The sequence below is a fragment of the Dipodomys merriami genome, unplaced genomic scaffold (assembly GCF_024711535.1).
Source record: "Dipodomys merriami isolate MVZ:Mamm:240054 unplaced genomic scaffold, mDipMer1.0.p SCAF_5, whole genome shotgun sequence".
NCBI classification, from domain to species: domain Eukaryota; kingdom Metazoa; phylum Chordata; class Mammalia; order Rodentia; family Heteromyidae; genus Dipodomys; species Dipodomys merriami.
The window spans coordinates 55,568,955-55,583,578 of NW_027206068.1; the positions used below are offsets into that span (position 1 = coordinate 55,568,955).

Sequence of the window (14,624 nt, forward strand, 5' to 3'; positions counted from 1 at the left end):
AAAGGTGAGAATATATATTCTTTAGAGGGCAGTTGGAAGAAGATGTAGAGTTCAAGATAAACACAGTTTTAGGGTAATACCATGTTTACAGATGGAGGGGAAAGAGCTAGAAAGAAGATAGAGGGGCAAGCACAGGAGAAAGAAGAGCTTCATAATGGAATGGAATCCATCCAGAAAGAAGTAGAGAGCACTGGGATCAACATTATAGGACAGTGACTTGGTTTTGAAAAGGAAACCTTCTCCTCCTTTGGCCTGGGAAGCTGAAGAAAGGGAAGGTAGCAAAAGAGCTAGAAAACTGAAAACTATCAACTTCTAAGTTGACAGGCGAGACTGCCCTCAAATATCCTAGCATATGTGTCATTTAAATAAATGTCACGCCAATTTCTCACTTAGAGAGGGCCATTGTTTGAGATCCAATTCAATTCAATTTTTATATTGGGGTTTAGCTATAATCAACATGGATTGAGGCTGTCCTTATCTGTCACAACTCATACTGTACAATAAATAAATACAATTGTGTTACAACAAAAGGGCAGGATGGATGACTCATGAGGAAAGATGGTAGAACAAGGAAAAGTATTACTTGCTGAGGTCACAGAACACCTCCACAGAGGCATGACAAATGAGTCAGTGCTGGAGAGATTTGTTCCATTATAAGGGGTAAAATGTGAAAAGTAGAGGCAGCATGAAGTGCTTTCAAGGGTTCAAAGTGGAAAATCACACACCATTGCTTTCCCCAAGTTTACTGAAACCAAGCAGGAATGATGTCAAAGAAATGCATATACAGAGATAGTTTTGGAGCAGAGAGGCACAAAGGTTCTTTTTTTTTTGGGGGGGGGGTCCGGTTGTAGGGCCTGAACTCTGGGCCTGGGCGCTGTCCCTCAGCTCTTCAGCTCAAGGCTAGCACTCTACCACTTGAGCCACAGCACCACTTCTGGCTTTTTTCTTTTTGCTTATGTGGTGCTGAGGAATCGAACCCAGGGCCTCATTCATGCAAGGCAAGCGCTCTACCACACTGAGCTACCTTCCCAGCCCGGCACAAAGGTTCTTATGTACCTCCACAGTCTGTCTGAGGGTGACAGTTCCATGATTCTTTCCTCTGATCCCTAAAGCTGTGGGTAATTTAGGGACAGATTATTGTGTTGTTTGAGGGTATAAAAGGATGTTCCTCCTGTCCTCATCTGCCTTCTCAGATGCTTGGCTAGTTATTTGAGCATGCAAGAGCAACTGGGCCATAGCACACAGTTCAGATAGTCCTCTGCACAGAGACACAAAGTTTAAAAGCTCTGTGAAAAATGATGTCTTCATATGCAATTTCTAGTTAATCATGTCTGCAGCCCTAGTTTATTATGCCTCCACAAACAGTTTTTGATATGTAAGACTTTCTGTGGTGAACAGAAAGTACATAGTATGGCATTAGTTTTTCAGAAGGTTAAGAGTGGATAAGAGAAAAGCTAAGGTGAAATAAACATAATAAGCAGTCCTCATTCACTCCACATAAAATATGAAAATTAACAAAGAGTATTACTTATATAGTACTAAAATGGAATATAGTCTTGATACTTTCTTGCATGTACATTGAATAGAAAAAAGCTAATCATAGGGCCAGGAAGTAGTATTAAAGATGCCTAAACCATCATATTGATAAATACTATTAACAAATAATAGTTCATATGTAGAACTTCAACGATAACCAATTAGATAATGGAGTCAAAGTAATTTATGACTTATATTATATCCACCATAGAATATCTACATGATCATAAAAATTAAATCATTGCATTCTGTGTGATAATGCATAAAATATGGCTTTAAAGGATAAAAAGCTCTCAAAGACTTAACTATATGACTTTCTCAAAAGACAGTAATCCTCCATATTTTAGAGTCAGAAACTACATCTACGGACCTTTCCCCTAACCAGCAGGCAATCTAGCAGGAGGTATTTTATTACTTGTCTAATGTCCCACTGTCTCTGATAAACCATCCAAAAAGCCAGATAGAAATTCTTTAACTTGGGCTGGGAAGGTAGCTCAGTGGTAGAGCGCTTGCTTTGCATGCCTGAGGCCCTGAGTTCGACTCCTCAGCACCACATAAGCAAAAAAAAGAAAAAAGCCGGAAGTGGCGCTGTGGCTCGAGTGGTAGAGCGCTAGCCTTGAGCTGAAGAGCTGAGGGACAGCACCCAGGCCCAGAGTTCAGGCCCCACGACCGGACTCCCCCGAACCCCTACCCCGCCAAAAAAAAGAAATTCTTTAACTACCTGTTGGTTTCTTTTGGGTGAAAGTTCACTTTCCTTTAATGTACAAATCATTTTCTACAAAGTGTTGCCAAATGCTTAAGGGATGCAGGATTTGGAGCTTATCACTAAATTTATCATGGTGACATCAAGCAGTCAAAAAATTAACACAAATTTATCAGTGAACACATCAGACTTTGATGAGAGAATACAGTTATACTATCTGAGAAGCATTACTAAGAAACCAATAACTGCAGAGAAACGCCTTCTTCTAGTACACCATATTGTATACATACTCAGCTTTCAGACACAGTAGTTCTTAAGCAGGACAGATTCTGTTTATTTATTATTTATCACTATCATTTCACAATGTAGTGCTAAATTAAAATGCCACCCAGATGGTACACACAGCCTAATGACGTAAGGACTGTCACAAGTGTAACTTCTCAAAGAAAGTAAGCACTCTGGTCCCCTGGGAAAGCTTCTCTGTCCTGTTCAACTGAGCCTCTGAAAATGAGTGCATTGGGACTTAGTGCTGGGAAACCTGGCAACCAGATGGCTGAGAAAACTCCTCTCTTCACGAAGACTCTCCTGCCCTATCCCTGCTACCCTTTGTTCATTTTACCCCACATTTTAAAATTCACAGGGAGCCTCTGTGCCAAGTCTATACAAGTGAGCCCAGGTCAAGGCCAACTCCAAGGAGCTCTTCCTGCTTCTTGATGTGAATCATGTTGACATGTCGCTTCTAGGAGTTCCCAGAGAATGTTGTAAGAATGTATGACTGCTATTCTTGACTATAAGAAGTACTTTGGACTAAATAATGAATTCAGCCAATCATAGTGGCTCACATCTGTAATTCAGAAGGTGGAGAAAAAAAGGCCAGTAGTGAGAGAGAGAGAGAGAGAGAGAGAGAGAGAGAGAGAGAGAGAGAGAGAGAGAGAGAGAGAGAGAGAGAGAGAGAGAGAGAGAGAGAGACAGAGACAGAGACAGAGAGAGACAGAGAGAGAGAGAGAGAGAGAGAGAGTGTGTGTGTGTATGTGTGTGCGCGTATCTGGGTGCCAATGGGTCATGCCTGTAATCCTTGCTACTCAGGAGGTTGAGATCAGAGGATTATGGTTGAAACCAGCCCAGGCAGGAAAGTCAGTGAGACTCTTATCTCCAATTAACTACCAAAACAAAAACAAAAACGTAAATAGAGCGTGGCTCTACTGGTAAGCAAAGAAAATTACAGGACAGTACCCTGGTCCTAAGTTCAAGCCTTGGCACCAAAACAAAACAAAAAAGAACAAAGATTGAGTAAAGTTTCAGTGTCATTTTGAATTTCAGTGACACTTCTTATTAGTACTAAAAAAAAGCCAATTCAATCAAATAGTATTTTTTGACTCCCAAATTAAAAAAAGAGTTGCTTTTTAGAAATTTCAAGTTCTAAAAATGAGCTATCAGCAAATAGTTACCGAGAAGGAAAGAGGATATTTAAGAAAGGTCATTTGTTTAACCCATTACTAATGTTTAAAATCCTTTGATTCTGAACATTTGTGATGATGATGAAGCATGAAGACTGGAAGATAAGAATGGAAGAGCATGTGAGAGCATGTGGGTGCATGCATGCTGGATTCTAAAAACAACTGCCAGAGGATGGATTACTTAGTGCTTAATGTTACTGTATCTGTACTCTCTGACTTCCCTGTCCAGAATCAGTGCTTTTGCTTAATGTACATGTAACCATAGCCCGTAACTCTGGTTGTTTTTCTTCCAATCTAGTTATTTTCCAGTGGCTCTATTTTTGCCTATATTTTAACGATCTAGTCTTTGCTTAAAAAGCTGCTTACCAATTTACAGATGTTCTTTCCACTATAATTGAGCCCAGGAATATGTCAGAAACTCATTTGTTTGTTTAACATATACATTTACCAGGTTCCAAATATGCAGTTTTCTCAGCACTGTGGATGTTGCAATTATGAAAATGCCAAATCCCTTTTCCTAATGGAGCTAGCATTCCAGATGACAACAGGATGAATGCTCATCTGGGTTAAGAGGGAAGTTCCAAATTTTAATTATTTGACCTCTTGATATTATGAGACCTATGGAAACAATGTAATGAGTTCAAGAGCTAATGAAATGAATTCAAAATGAAATGAATTCAAATGAAATGACTTCAAGAGCAAATTTTCAAGAAGGTGAAAGACAGAGGATGGAAGTAGACAGACCAATGGATAGTTGAGTTCTAAATCTCCTACTTACTAGTTATGTGACTATACACAGGCTATATACCACTTTTTCTCATTTTTTTCCTAAAAAAGGAATAATGGTATAATAACTTAAAATGGTACAAGGAAAAATAAGTTGATTCATAAACTGCTTAGAATGGTGCTGGTCATAATATTTATTAAATAACTAACAACATTTTTGAAGTCTATGTACAAATATCAACCCTTGCCTTTGGCTGTCATTACAGTCTTTGGAAGTACAGCAACAGGTAGAGTATGTTGAGAACTCTGTGGTCTGAGAGCCACAGTGTGAATCTCAGGTCTGCTGAGTTTTCAATGTACAGCCCTGTGCAAGTTTCTAACTTTTTCCCTGAGGTCTTTCTTAGCTACACCTCTGTAAAACATCTATTTAGTGAGGTTGTTAAAGAATGAATGATGTAAGCAGAAAACCTCTTTGGCACACAGGCAGTTCATAGGAGGAAAAAATCACAACACGTCTTGATTTTGTATTGTATATACATTTATCTGAATTAGGGAAGGGAGGGGGAAACAACAGAATGGTGAGAGAAAGGAAAAGTGGGGAACCAATGCAAGAGTGATACAAGACAATATGTTGGAAATGATCTATACAACTTGCGTGTGGGGGCATTGGACAGGGAGGGAAAGAGGGAGGAAAGTGAGGGAAGGATAACAAGTTTGACAAGAGATGTACTTATTATCTTACTTATGTAACTGTAAGCCCTTTGAACTCCACCTTGACAAAAAAATAAATAAAAAAGGTAGGATAACAGCTCAGAAGTCTATCATTTGAAGAAAAAAATCATCAAACATTTGAGCTCTTAAACATATACTTGATAGTCTTATTTTTACCCATGTTCAAAAGCAGCCCTTAACAAGGATGGTCACTAGGTAGTCCTGTTGAACAGTTAACCAACTATTGAATGCAACTGGAAGGATGCAATTGCATTTCTGAAAAACTCTGAAATACTTTGGAGCATTCTTCCACTGAGATAAGCATTTCCTTAATCTTCTCTTTTCTCAATATGGATTTAATTAGAGTTGCTACCGTGAGTGGTTGCTATAGATGCTAAGTAGGAGTGTGGGGAAGACTTTTAGCTAGGGAAGCAAAGTAAGTGAGCAGAGCTTTTCTCTTCCTTCCTCTCTTTGGCTGAATGGGGCAATTATACAGGCTTATGATTGTACAAGGCTGTACAAGGTTCATGGTCGACCCATAACTATTTCAAAGCAGAAGAGCAGAACTCCAAAGGTAAGGGACCAGGTGAGTCTATACTCCCAGGTGGACTTCTTGTTTGTAAACAAGGACAATAATGATATATTCTCGCAGCAGCAATATCGTGAGGTATAAAATGCCCCAAACAGATTGTGAGTTTCACATGTAGAAGATTGATGCTATTGCAATGGAATGTCAAAGATGAGAAGGCAGTCTCTTTCTAGTTATTTTTAACGTGCATTAGCAATCATTATAAGATTACTTTCTTTCCATTTTCCATGCTCTGAGTGTTTGGTCCTGATTGTAAATGATACTGCCTGACAAACACAGAAACAACCCAGGCAAATTTGTCTATAATACTGCATGCAAACAGGACTCAAATGAGGAAACTAGGATTAGAAAGGTTCATCACTTGTCTCCAACTCTGTTGTTTTCAGAAGGAACTAACTAACCTTTGGCCTCCTTCCAAAGTTAGGAGCCCTATCTTTGTCAGAAGACCCAGAGCTGGCTGTGAGTACAGAGCCATTAGGGACCATGACTACAAGGACCTCAAGAGGAGGCAGATCCACCAGAAACAAAAAATAACACAGAGTTAAATTGTAGCTACCACTATGATAACAGATGAGCAATGAAGACCTATAAAATTCCAGAGATCCATCAAAAATTATTTTCTGGCAATTTCCTAAGAAAGTAATTTCATAACCTTTGCTTAGTTGTATCATTAACAACTTTCAGAGTTATGAACTGCCTACTTTTATTTGATAACAAGTATGCTTTTTTTACTCTCATGTTATTTTACAAGAGTGATAAAGGAATATGGTCTTGTCTTTGTGAGAGCCCTTCACATATTGGCAAGCACTTCCAAACAAGATTAGTGCCCATGCTTAAAACATAATGCATAGCATTAATGTAGCCTCAGGTTTCTTGCTTTTCAATTCACATGAAAATATTGCTGAACTTTCACAGAGATAAATGGCTTGCATTTTCCCTACAGAACATCAGTAATAGTTCTGAAAGAGTCCAAGCATTTTCAGTATCCTAGTGGAAATGATCGAACAGGTATCCTGAAAAGGAGAGGCTTTCCACTACTAGCAAAATAGCGTATAAGCAATAAAAACAAATTCAACAAAAAGAAAAGGCAATTTAGAGAATGACAGAAGTTGTATGCAAACCATCCATCTCACAAAGGTTTAATAGCTGAACAATATAACAAACTCCTGAAATTCAATGGAAAAACAACTGATGTAAATGGGTAAAAGAACTGAATTAGATATTTCTTAAACAATGGCCAGCAGTTTCCTAGCATATATAAAGAATGCTTGGCATCACTGATCTTCAAGAAAATGCAAATCAAAAGCAAAATGAAGTATTACCTCACACTGGCCAGGATGCATAGTCCTAAAAACAACTCTCTAGAAACATACCAAGTGTTCGGTAAAGAGGCAAAGAACAGAGAATCTTTATTACTTTTGGTGGGAATGTAAATTGGAAAAACACTGTGGAAAACAGTACGGGGATTCTTGAAAAAGCCCACCAACAAAAGGATTTGGCGATCTCAATTCTGCCATACAACCGAAGGCAATCAGAATCTCTGAGATATACATGCTTCCACATTCATTGCAGCATTATTTATAATAATCAAGATATAAAAAACAATCCAAATGCCCATGGATGGATGAACAGATAAGGAAACTTGGATATGCAAACAATGGAATATTGTTTTGCCTTAGAAAAAGAAGCAAATTCTGCCACTTGTGACATGAATAAATGCAGAAGACATCACTCTATGCAAAATAAATCAGATACAATAGTACAGATATCTCATGACACCATTTACATGAACAATCTAATTCAGTCAAACTTCAGATAAGTAGAGTAATTGCTAGGTAAAGAGGAAACAGGCAGATACTAATCATAAACAAAGTCTCAGGAGTCCCATAGATCTCCAGGGTAGCAGTCCATCTACTGTATGCTTAACACTTGCTAGAAAATATTTTATATTGTTTTATTTTCAGCACATAATGATAATAACTATCAGTAGCAATAATAAAGAAAGGAAGTAGGGGAAGCTTTGGAACTGATAGGCTAACTTCATAAATTCTACTGCTGATTTCATGGCTACACATTTATTTCTCAACATATCAAGTTATATATGTTAAATCCACGCAGATTTTTGTATGTCAATTATATCTCAATAAAATGGCTTTTAAAAAGTCACAGCACCACATTGGAAACCATGGTACATGCATGCAGAAATGTTAATTACCTGATTCCTTGTCTGCAGGGCCTAAAACATAAGAAAAGAGAATTTAGGAAAAAAACAATGTCTACCATGTTGTTCATGCACTGAAGATGGCCAGATTGGCAAAGAAAATTAGGTCACCCTTCTACTTCTAATTTAAATTTGAGTGTGTCATGGTCTAGTCCTGAATACAAAATGAAAGCACTTCTAAAATCGAAGAGAAAGGTAATATACAGTGAACATGAATAGAAGTTTTCCTCAGTTATCTGCTATTATTTTGTAATTTTTGTTGATGTTGTTGGTGGTCATGGGGACTGAACTCTGGGCCTGGGCGCTGTCCCTGAGCTCTTCAGCTCAAGGCAAGGGCTCTACCACTTGAGCCACAGCACCACTTCCAACTTTTTCTGCTTATATGGTGCTGAGAATCAAACCCAGGGCCTCATGAATGCAAGGCAAGCCCTCGACCACTGAGCTACCTCCCCAGCCCTTATTTTGTAATTCTGAAATGAGATGGCTGGAAAGTTCTTCTTGAGTCAATTGCTAGGATCCATTTTTGGGAATACTGGCACACTAGACTAGAAATCAATGAGTAGATGGATCCCCTGGCCCCTCTCCTACTATAGACGTTTTCCTAGAGCAGGCTTAGTTTGATATTTCCAAATTAAAGAGATTTCCTTATTTGTTTAAAAATGGACTCTATGTTTTTTTTATAAAGAGATACACAGGAAAATATACTGCCTATCTTTTAAGTATTCTTGTACATAATAATAAAAAATAGCTAAATCAGTTAAGAATAAGAGGATTCTTGCTGTGTTTTTGAACAGAGTATATAACATCTGTACAAAAGCATATTAAACTTTTTCCTCTGTAAAAGGTTTTAACATGCCCATCTTTTCCATCTGTGTTCAGAACTGTCAGTACTCCCAAAACATGAAAATAATTTGAATGAGTATTCAAAACTAGAAACCAAAGTGTTTATCTTCTACTTTCCTCAAATGATCTAATGTTCATTGCTTTTACTTTAACACAACGTGATATCATAATTAATGATGTTAAACTGGTAACTAAGGAGGCTTCATGTTGTTATTCTCGTGATATAATATTGGTTGCTATAGTGATGAGATGCCTTTTTTGTTAATCACTCAGGAGGATGGTTATCACATGCTTGTTAGAGTGTTTGACCAGATCTGGAGAGGTAAAAAAAGGAATGATAACCCAACCAATTAGAATCAGGGGTTTTCATTGGGTAATTTCTTTATAAAAAAATGAACCTCATATCAACTACTTCATAAATTTATAATTCATTAAACACATTTTGCATTAGTTACTAACAATTTTCTAAAAGATAACTTGATTTTTATTTTCAGATATAAGCATTTAACTTTAACTGCAAACTTTTTCCTCCCCTCCTTCCCCCCAGTAATGCTGCTTGCATTGTATAAGCCAGTTTTGTGGTAATTTGAGTCAAGAATTTGAAGGCTTTTCTATTAACTTAAAAAAGCAACCCAAAGACTGATACATAAAAGCTGAGTTTGCAGGTTTGCCTTAAATTCCAGTCTACTTATCTCAACACATTTTAAATATCCGTATCCTTAATGAATAAAACGCGAAGAAAGAGAAAAAAGTGCACAGTCCTCTCAAGAGATCTAATCTTTCAAATGCATCAATATACTACAAGCAATTAAAAGCTGCAGGAAGTTCTGTGGGTTTACGTGAGCCCTTTCAATAATCAACGAGTTTCTTCCTTCTCTGAGTGGAAGTACAGAGTAGAAAGTAAAATTACATAATGCTATCCTGATACTGATCAGGAAAGAAACCACAGCCCAGAGTTTAAATGTTAGAAATACTTACAGTAATGTCAAAAATACAACCCATGAAAACACCTTTTGGTTTCTTGAAAACTCAAAATAAGAACAAAGGACAACTTAAGCACGAATCCTGGGTCTTTCATTCAAGCAGAGTCCCAGGAGGCATATTAAAGCAATGAATAGGAAAAAGCTCTTCAGTTCACCAGCTGAGATTTTAATGAGACATTTCCCTTTGCCATGGAACAGGATTGTTCAGGAAAGGAGAGGCCTTCTTATAGAAAATTCAGTTAATAGGCATTGTTGGCGCTCACGGCCACTTCGGCAATTGCTCACTGCACTGACCTTCTATTTTGGCATATTCTGTGAGTCTAGTGTAATTGATCAAGGCAGCTTTCTCGAGACATTTTCTGACCACTTTTTTCACCTCTTCTGCTGGTATGGGAGTGGCAATATCTTTCATTAAAACCTACGGAGAGAGAGGTGAGGGGTGGGGAAACAAAGACACACACAGAAAAGATAGATGTTGCATAAATATTAAAAATAAAAACAAAAAAACGCATAAATTGGACTAGACCTGATTATTCCTAAGAATAGGGGAGGGGTCTGCAGTAACTTGGGGAAAAGTAATGAGTTGGTGCTTCACAACTGGGAACGTAATCCTGCAATCTTGGCTCCTCCTGTCTAAGCCTCATTTGTACACATCAAAATCTCTTATAGGCTACCATTCAGTGTGACTGTCACTTTTCCTCCAGGGACTCAGGACACCATTAGAGCAGCTGTTTTAGATCTAGCTTACAATTCTTGGGACAAGGAATAAAGTTTATCTTACACATCCTTCATTTAAAAGTGCTAGATATTTTGAGTAATATATTAGAAACATTTTAAATTTTTTTATTAAGAACTGGCATAATTTTTTAGCTCTCTAAAAAATCAAAAGCACTAATCTGTTTAAACTTCAGTGATCACAATTTTCTGAAAAGAGAAGAAGCAAACTTTTTGTTTTAGTAAACTAAATGTCTATAGATGATCAGATGTTAAAATAAATGGTAACTTCCTATAATTTTGAAGAAAATAGCAGAATATTCTTTGTTGGTTCCTTAAAATTTGCTCTTAGAATTTATTTTTCCTTAACAAATTTTCTTATTGGCAAGGGACAAATAAAATGGTATCTAACAGCTAAAATTTAATATAATGCTTTATGATGACTCCTCAATAATTATCATCCAAACTTTCTTAGTGATAAAACTGCTAACAATACTATTAGCCAAACTATTTTTCTGAATTATTTAATGCCATTTTTCATATATTGTTTATATTCAAAGGGTAAAAATGCATGGCAAAATGTTAATATGAGGAAGACAATGCTTTGTTAAGAACTGTGAGTATTCTACTCCTTTTTTATATTGAAAGAATATGGTATGTTTCAGTCTGGTTTTTTTCTTGAAAAATTCTACAACCTCTAGCTCTTTCAGTCTTCCCAGGATTGGTGACCCTTGATAATCCTAAAAAAATTATTTAGGTAAGATTAATTCTTGAGAACAGCAAAGTTTAAAAATGTTCATCCCCTGGAAATTTCAATTATCTCTTACATTATTCTCATATAAATTTGGTGCTTTAACTAAACATGAGATGCCCCAATAGTCAAGAAAATTCTTTTGCGCACAGTAAACTATGTACAGGCATTAAACATGTACTATTAAGTTAAATGTGATTTTGACTAAACTTTAACATAAAAATTCCCCTTGCTCCATAAATTATGAGCTTGGCAATGAGTCTTCCTGTGTGACAAACTTGAAGTAGAAGAAATAGCAACTAGAAGTTAGACTGCATATGTCTACCTCAGAGGGGGAGTCTAAGTTTTAAATTCAGTAATACCTTGTATTATATCAGAGCCTGAAACCTTAATTTGGAATGAAAAATACTGAATCCTCTTTCCTGACAAAGTGAAAGGGCTGGCACATGCAAAAACATTCAGCAACTTCTGTCTCCTACTTCTGTGTTCTTCCAAGTATTATAGGTATTAAAAATTCACATACAGATTTCATTGTATTTTTCTTAAGTTGTCATTAAGAAACAATTTTTTTTAAAGAAAAAATGACCTTTAACATATCTCTCTCAATTCAGAAGGAGATGTGATTAGTGGTTATAACTGGAATACAGGTCACTGTCATCTTGCTACCTGTCACTGCAGGGCACAAGGGCATCTCCACTGTCACTAATTCTTCCCTGCTGGGAGGAGGAGGGAGGCTCTGCCATGGAAACCAGGATTCAGCCGGGCTGCCCTCAGCACCCATGACAGGATGCAATTGTAAAAAGTAATGCAATCTTTATGGGTTTTATTTTGTTCACTATACCTTAAAGAACAAGATGAAATGAAAAGACTGGGTAACATGTTCCTTTTAATAGAACAAATATTCAAATAAAACAAGGATGGATTTATCTACAGACTGACTGATTTAGATCTGTCTGTCTGTCTGTCTGTCTGTCTGTCTGTCTACTTATCTACCTACCTATCTAATCTCCCAATCTGAAAGTAATTGAAATGGAGTTGTAATATCTGCATAACATCTTTCTTTTCTGCTTTTCATAGTGACTCTAGCAAATAGTGTAAACTCAAACGTTAATATGGCAGAAAAATAGACAAAAATGAGTCAATGAATCAGGACAAGGGTAATAAAGTCATGTGCTATATATGATATCTGGTAATTCCTTTTAATTCTGATATTGAAAGCAGTAGAAAACACCTCATTTTACTATTAGCATATAACCAGCATATGAATAGATTGCTAGAAGAAAAAGCCACTTCCCTTTCAAATTGCAATGGCCTCAAAAACAGATGTGAACAACTTTCATTTTACAACAATTTGTAGCATGGAATTAAGATCTCATTTGCCATCTATTTCTGTGGGAGAAATGTATCTCCTCAATTCATTGTAGAACTTATTTAAAGCAACACATAAATTGGAGTAAGAAATTCTTTTTCTCTTTTGGAGTAAGAAATTCTAAAGTGAACTCTAAACAAAAGAACTATGTTTGTGCATATTAAATCATAAACTTTCAGGCATAAGGATTATGACAGGCAAATAGATACATACCATAAGTAAATAAATAATCATAAATAAAGTTGAGAGGATACTAGAAGAAAACTGTGAAGTCTGAAAAGATGTGATTATTAACTAAAAATAAAAAGACCTTATTTCATGAGAGAAAAAAAAGATGGAAAAATGGATAGTTTCCCAATGATGCCATAGTATGAGGCCAGGATAGGGAGAAAAAGCCACAAGAGATAGAACGTGAATGTAGTAGCAAGAGAAGACTAGAGGCTGCTTAGTTCCACAAGCAACATACAGAGCAACTGAGAATGTAAGTATTATTTGTAATGTTCAAACATACCCTTTCAAGCAAGGAAAGTGTAGCTTTTAGAGCACCTTCAGGACGTCCAAAGGGAAAACAATATCTTTGAAAACAAAAGAAAGAAGAAAAACACCATATTAATACTCAAGAGCTCAACCATTCCGCTTACCATATTGGCACTAGTAGAGAAACATGAACAGAAATTTAAACAACATCAAATCGTCATCCAGGAAAATTTCCTCTGCCAATATTGCCTTAGCCCTTGATTTCAAAGCCTTAAAAGTATAATGGTACTATGAGTTAAAAAAAAAAAGTGGTTCTACAGTTTTAATGTTGTTTGTACCAAAAACATAATTGATAAAAAAATTTCACACTCATATGGAAAGGAATAATTAATATGCAATAATTAGTGATTTCTTACTTAAGTTTTAGCATTCCTCTTACACACATGTGGTTGGAACTGGAAGCATTGGCTATATCCACAACTTCAGAGACCAGCAAAGTTCCAGCTCTGCCTTTGACTGACACTTGCTTAGTTACCATGATGTTGAGATTCTCCTATCTCCCCACACGACACATGGGAATCCTGCGAATTGCTTCCATCATCAAAGGCATTTATCCCAAGTATTTCTAGGCCCATAGAGTCCCATTACATAGCAAAAAATGCAGGGCACATCACGGGGAATGCTCTGCAATGAGGGTCAGACAGGGTGTAAGTGCGCTGCTCTTAAACATGGCTGCCACAGAGGGGTAACAGGTTTCTGCTCTTGATGAGCGAGTCCTTCTTCAGGTCAGTTTCCACTTAAAGAACACTGAACACCAGAGCCCTTTTATTCTGCTGGAGACCCTTGCTTTGTTGAATCAGATTCAGCCAAACACATCTTCCAGTCCTGCAGCAATCTCCCCATGTCTATAATATAGGCTCCTGGCTGTCCTCAGGCTATATCCCCTGGCTCTACCTCAGACATCTGCAAACTAATGACTGGATAAGAAGTTTACTTATCTTGAAGGCCTTTCCATTTATGAAGGGGCTTAGTGGTCATTTTTCTCAGATATAATAAGGAAATTATTTTTTTCATACAGAAATTTGAACATGTTTCCATGAGAAACACTTGTGTTCTAAGTTGTTTGTTTCACAAAACCATATTTTAAAGAAAAGAAAAAAAAAGATTTTGTTACTTCCTCCGCCCTTCATTTTAAAAGCAAGTATTTGTTGAGTGGGATTGACCTGAGGATTAGGTTTTAGCTCCATAAAAACTGTACTAGTCACAGAAAAAGTCACAAATGAAGGCTAAGAATATTTACATACTTCTCCCCCCCCCCCCCCGCCTTTTTTCTTCCTTCAGAATAATATACTTGCCATTTTATTTGCTATTAAAAATGTCTCTACTGAATCTGGCCTCTGTAGCCTATTCCCCTCAACCAATTTATTTTAATAGAGTTTTCTCTTTGCTTTCTAGAGCATTAGCAAATTAGCAAAGTAGCTTTAATCATTTTGTATACTATAGGCTTAATCCACTTTTAAATAAATCACAAATTGGGTTCTTGT

General features: G+C 36.8%; 1 protein-coding gene across 8 annotated transcripts in view; it reads right to left on the reverse strand.

Moving 5' to 3' along the window:
- The window catches only part of Cadps2 (calcium dependent secretion activator 2), a 423,408-nt gene that overhangs the window by 98,584 nt on the left and 310,200 nt on the right, over window positions 1-14,624 (reverse strand). For 4 of the 8 annotated variants that reach the window (XM_069996655.1, XM_069996654.1, XM_069996652.1 and 1 more), the window contains exons 15-17: window positions 13,115-13,178; window positions 10,064-10,187; window positions 7,938-7,958 (exon numbers count right to left, since the gene is read on the reverse strand). In XM_069996655.1, coding sequence (XP_069852756.1) covers window positions 7,938-7,958; window positions 10,064-10,187; window positions 13,115-13,178 — 209 coding nt within the window. The remainder of the gene's footprint in view (window positions 1-7,937; window positions 7,959-10,063; window positions 10,188-13,114; window positions 13,179-14,624) is intronic. The other 4 variants (XM_069996657.1, XM_069996656.1, XM_069996659.1 and 1 more) reach the window with 1 other exon arrangement.